This window comes from Apis laboriosa, unplaced genomic scaffold (assembly GCF_014066325.1).
Source record: "Apis laboriosa isolate Shangri-la unplaced genomic scaffold, ASM1406632v1 scaffold84_cov144, whole genome shotgun sequence".
NCBI lineage: Eukaryota > Metazoa > Arthropoda > Insecta > Hymenoptera > Apidae > Apis > Apis laboriosa.
Genome location: NW_025224606.1, coordinates 332,919 through 338,927, shown reverse-complemented (window position 1 = coordinate 338,927; position 6,009 = coordinate 332,919). Strand labels below are relative to the sequence as shown.

The following is a 6,009-nucleotide window of genomic DNA, read 5'->3' as shown; positions in this document are numbered from 1 at the left end:
ACATAAATAAATAATTAAACAGTAACAGCGTAGATAAATAAAACAGCAAAATTAAAAATTATTAATTTTGATTAAAGGATTTAATTATTAATCGTAATTGATGATTAAAATTACTATTTTTTCGCATGTTCAATTCTAATATTTTATTTAATTAATAGATTATGATTTTTTTGAGAATTAATTATTTAATCATAATGATAATTAAATGCCTGAATATAATGAATCGATTTTGATTGATATCAATGATTTTGTGTAATATGTAGAATATATATTTTTATTATATATTTTTAACAAATATAAAAATTCATTTAAACAATATATAAATAAAGCAAACAAACTACTATTACTATTAAAAATAAAAAATTTTATGACTATCATTTAATGTTAAAATAACATTAAAATATATATATATATACTACATATCGTAATCAAGAATAAAATGGTAATACGCATATTATTATTTCTTAAGAAACATATATATTATATATATTGTATTTCTTATATGGATAAATATTTAAAATCTATTTAAAATTGTTTTAAAATATATATCTCATGCTTTTTATTTCTCATAAATAGTTAATGCACAATTACTAAGAAATTTAATTATTAAAAATTTACATACAAACATATAATTATAGATTGTATATTAATTACTTATATTTAAACTGAATAGTAATTATTTATAAATATATGAAAAACATTTTAAACAAAAAAGAATTATTTTTACTAAAAAAATGTACAATTATTATTTTTTTTTTAAATGTAATGTATAAATATATAATATTTAATTCAACAATTTGAAGTAATAAATAAAAAATTAAAATATATTTCCAATAATTAATGATATATTTTTTAATAAAAATAATAAATGATAAATTTTGTGATTACAAAATCCATGTATTTGTTTATTTAATTCTCAATACATTTACTAATGAATAAAATCTAAAATTATACGCGAAAAAATGTCCAAAAAATATTCCTATATACATATGTTCGTGACAAACATTTCCATGTAATAACATTATTTTTATGCGGAAATATATGTGCATCTAAATTTATGTTCTTTCTGAAGTCTTGAAAAGTAAATAAAAACATTGAGAATGTTACCTTGAATTATAACATATAATTTAAAATATTATAATACAATTCGTGCAATTATTATCTTTGCAATTTTTTGCTTGACTCAGTCATATAATTTTTCATGTAAATATCAGTCACGCTCTATGTTGAAACGATTAATAATATAATTGCATTTTACTACGTAATGTATATGAAAGACTATTATATACATTTTTAGAGGTCATAACATGATATGTCATCTAATTATAAGGATATTTTGCAAAATAATTATACAAAGATTTATACTGCATTATATGATGAATTACAAGTGTTAAAATTAATAATCATTTAATATTCATTAGATAACAAAAAGAATTAACAATAAATATTTGTCTTCTCATTAGTTTTTTTTTATATTTGTATAATTTATACAATATCATTATAGCACATATTAATTATATATTATAGCATATATTAATTATATGTACATATGCAATTATCTGTATTCATATTTACATAAATACAAGAACAAAATTAATAAAAGAACTTGATAAATTCATGTTCTTACTTATGATATATGAATAAAATTATAATGATAAAAATTATTTTAAAGAAAGATACAAAATAATTTTATTTTTAATTATTAGATTAAAAAAGTTTTGAAATTAAAATTTAATTTATATGATCATTTATTTTTTATCTATTTTTTTATTAATAAATTGATTTTGATGAATTTAAAAATATCAGTTTTAATTTTTAAAATTATATTTTAAAAAATTTTTAAAATAATTTAAAATTTTTTTTTTTTTAAAATTATGAATGTCTAAAATATAATCTAATATTAATTAACTTATTCTTTGAATGTAAGATAAAGGTAAAATAAGATTAATGAAACTGAAACAAACTTCAAATATTATAAATCGAATATAAATCAAATTTAATTTTAATATTAATATTAAATAAAAATTTAATTAATGTATTATTTGAAATGTATACAGAAAGCAAGAAATCTGCATTACCAACAGTCTCATCAACCAGTTATCTATTTTTTGTTTTTACTTTAGAAAACATAAATCATTTGTATAACTTGATTCGTTTTATTAAATATGTGTACGTTAATAATACGCATTATTATTAAAAACATAATTTTTAAATTATGATTTTCAAAAGTCAAAACTTATAAATAATCAAAATTATTAATATAAACATTATTATAATAATAATAAAGTTAAGTCTGGTATTTTTGCATTAATATCGATTAATAAATAATAAATAATAAATAATAAATAAAAAATAAATATTTTCATAAATTAAATTTCAACCGATTTTAGAATTATAAATATTTTGTATCTTTCCAACATTTCTATACATAAATTAAAATTTTATCTTTTGTAGGATAATGTCATATATTATTTTTATCTGTAAATTAATATTACTATAATACATATAATTAATAGTAATAATATTACTAAATACATATAATAAAATAAAACAATTTAATATAATTTATATATATATAATATAATTATATATATATGTAATTGTATTAAATTATTTTTGTATTTCCATTAAATACTTCAATTATTAAAATGTCGATAAAAAATAATACCATCATAGTATTACAATCTTATAATCACACTTGATTTGTGATATGGAAGAGGGCGTTTATATCGCTTGAACCCAGAGTAGTCAGTATATAGTGAAAATGGCGCCGCTTAAGTGAAGGTGGATGATTTTGTGCGTGCGTGTGTCCGGAAAGTGTGTGTTTTTCGGAAATGTGGCAAGATCTGGACAGTCTGGGGGGTGCGGGAGTAAATTCTGGTGCTCACCAGCTCGACCAGTTCGGCACAACAGGTAAGAAAATTCTTAATAAATTTAATATATCTGTCTCTATGAACAGTACTTGGCAAAAATCTAGGTTTTTCCTGTCAGAGCGCACGCGCTCTTTCTCCTTTTCCTTTTATATATCTCGTAAACAAAAGGAAAATTTATTTTTTCAATAAAGTCTACGAGATTCATAAGATGTTATTTTTTAATATATAATTTTTCGAATATTCAATAAAACATCATAGAATGTTCAAAGTCTTTTGAATGTTTATCCCCATCTGTCAACAAAAATGCAGCTTCTCGTAGCATCAAAGAGAGAAATAGAATGAAAGAGATTGAATGAGAAAGAAATTGGAATTAAGAATCTTATGAGAATAGTTTTATACTCATCCTCAATTAATATTATATGATATTCGAATATACGATATAGAAAAGAAAAGTTTTTTAGAGTATTCAACATATAACTGATTATCTTTTCTGTTTATATTCGCTCATCTTAAAACAAAATATCTCAATGAATTATTCGATTACGCAAAACACCGTATCATATTTAATATCTTTAACGGTTTTAATTTTTTCGAAAATGTAATAATGTTATTATCATTACAACATTGTATTGATACAATGTACATTATATTGTTATTATTAAAAATCGCAAATTGTATCGGGATCATATATCATAGTTTTAAAATTAATAATTTTGAAGACATTCTATAATTAACTATACTTAAATCAATCGAATCCTTCATGATTATCAAAACATGTATATATGTTTAATTATATTCTATTATGTATTCCTTATATTTTAGATGAAGCAACAGTTTCTAATTGTTCTGCTTATTCACGTAACCTAGCTTAATCCGATCATCGACTTTCCGTTCGTCATGCGAAAGGAAGAGGTTAGCGTACTTTCCGTTCGAATTACATAACCTCATGCGGAGCTCGAGCCACGGGATCATACGGTACCCTCACGATGTAGCGCAGGTGGCAGAACGCATTATGAATGGCGTATGAAACATAGTTCACAATTTCCCCCTTCATTGCTCTCTTCTCTATTTTTGCATTTTTATATTTACGCTCGTTCGGCGAACGGCAAATTATACAACATGGGCATTATATTATTTATTGCGTTTTTTCATCCATAATCATGTTATTTTGATTCAGTTTTATTATAATATGCTATTTCTTCCAAAATTTTTTCGAAATCAAACTTTATTATTACATATTTTTTATAATATACGATTCAATTGCAATATATGATCACACGATTGCATAAATTATTAATTTTTACTTATTAATTTTTTTTATTAAGATTAAAATTATACGTGTTTAATCATTTGATGGTACAAACGTAATCTAAAGTACATGATGTTTAAAGGTTTGATTCTGTTGGTAGTATTTTTATCGTAGCATTTAAATCACTCGGATATTTTCGTTGGTAATGCTATTTAAGTAGTTATACAAGGTGTCCCGTAATTTGCGATATAAATAAAATGAAAATAATTTTTGATTTGAAGAAATAAATATAAAACAAATTGTTTAAGAAATTAATTCTTAAAGGATATATATATGATCATATATGAATGAATTTAATTTGATTATTTTAATAGTATAAAATTACTTTTTGTCATATCTTATATATATTTTTAGTAATTCCTCGTGATCTTATATGATCATATTATATTTTTTTTATAAACGATTAATACGATGAATATTTATTATATCATTGTTACCATTATATCATTGTTATCATTCATTGATCTTATTCGTATGTATAATATATACATAATAAATATATGTAATAATTCGTATAATTGGAATATTAATTATATGGACAAAATATTTCAAAATAATAATCTTTATCATAATAATCTCTCATAAATAATGTAATATATTTATCTTTTATTTTTTACAATATACATTTAAAAAAAGGAAAATATTTATAATACGTTATTTTTATTCTATATATATTATAATTTATGTTTTTATAAATTCCAAATAAAGTATATTTGATACTTTATTAATAGATTAGTTTTTAATATTTTATTTATAGTAATTTCTTTTAAAATTTAATATTTTTATTGGTTTTTATTACAAAATTATTAGTGGCTAATTAATTAAATTTTGTAGATGTCATAGGAATAAAAAATAAATCAAGAAAAGTTTATATGTATGCATATGAAAGGAAGATAAATCAAAATTAGATTATGAATTAGTATTTTGAAAAATAACTTTCTGTTAATGAGATTCGTTTGTTGTTCACATTTCAAATTATAGTGAGTTGTATCATTTAATTTTTTTTTCTTTCTATATATAATTTATTTAGTTATAAATTAATTATGTTAGAAATATAGAATTGGATAATAAAACATATCTTTATCATTATTAAAGAATGGAGAGTTGCATTGGCACGCCTTAAAATTATAAGTAGTTATAAATTTATTTTGACTTTTGGTCCCCTTTTTCTTTCATTTATTATCTTTCTCTATGTTTGATAAAATTCAAAGAGATTCCAAGTTCTAATGAAGATATATTGAGATTAAAAGTCGATTCCACTATAAGGATCCGTTTATAATTATTATCCGATACGGCATGATCCAATACGACTCACACAATCATTGCGTATCACTGAATTGATGTTTATATGCGTAGTGTGATGACATGAACACTTCCAATTATTGACACGTCAGTTAGTGTAAATAACAATAAATTATACAATTTTTGATATCCAATTTTTTATTTTGAATTAAAAGAAATAAGCAAATTTTATTCAAACCTAAGTGATTAATAATAATTTTAATAAATAAAAATATTAATTATAATTATATATACTAATTATTATTTTTTGATGACTAAAAAAATTTGACGCAAGACGAATATTTAAGATTAAGAGAATAATAATAAATTGAAAAATAGATTATTTGAAAAAATAATCTTTATTTAATTGAAAATTTATTTTTGAAACATTTAGTAATCATCAATAATAATCGTAATAATTGTAATAAATATCTATTTATATATATTTATATAATATATAAATTATATATATATATAAATTATATATATATATTATATATATATATAAATTAATATTAAATTCTTATTATTAAATTAATATTAAAA

General features: G+C 20.1%; 1 protein-coding gene across 1 annotated transcript in view; it reads left to right on the top strand.

The window, feature by feature from the left end:
- The first annotated feature begins 2,775 nt into the window (after positions 1-2,775).
- The window catches only part of LOC122719555 (cytohesin-1), a 157,308-nt gene continuing 154,074 nt past the window's right edge, over positions 2,776-6,009 (top strand). Inside the window, exon 1 of the mRNA XM_043945481.1 lies at positions 2,776-2,913. Within this exon, the coding sequence (XP_043801416.1) occupies positions 2,835-2,913 (79 nt within the window). The 5' untranslated portion in view covers positions 2,776-2,834. The remainder of the gene's footprint in view (positions 2,914-6,009) is intronic.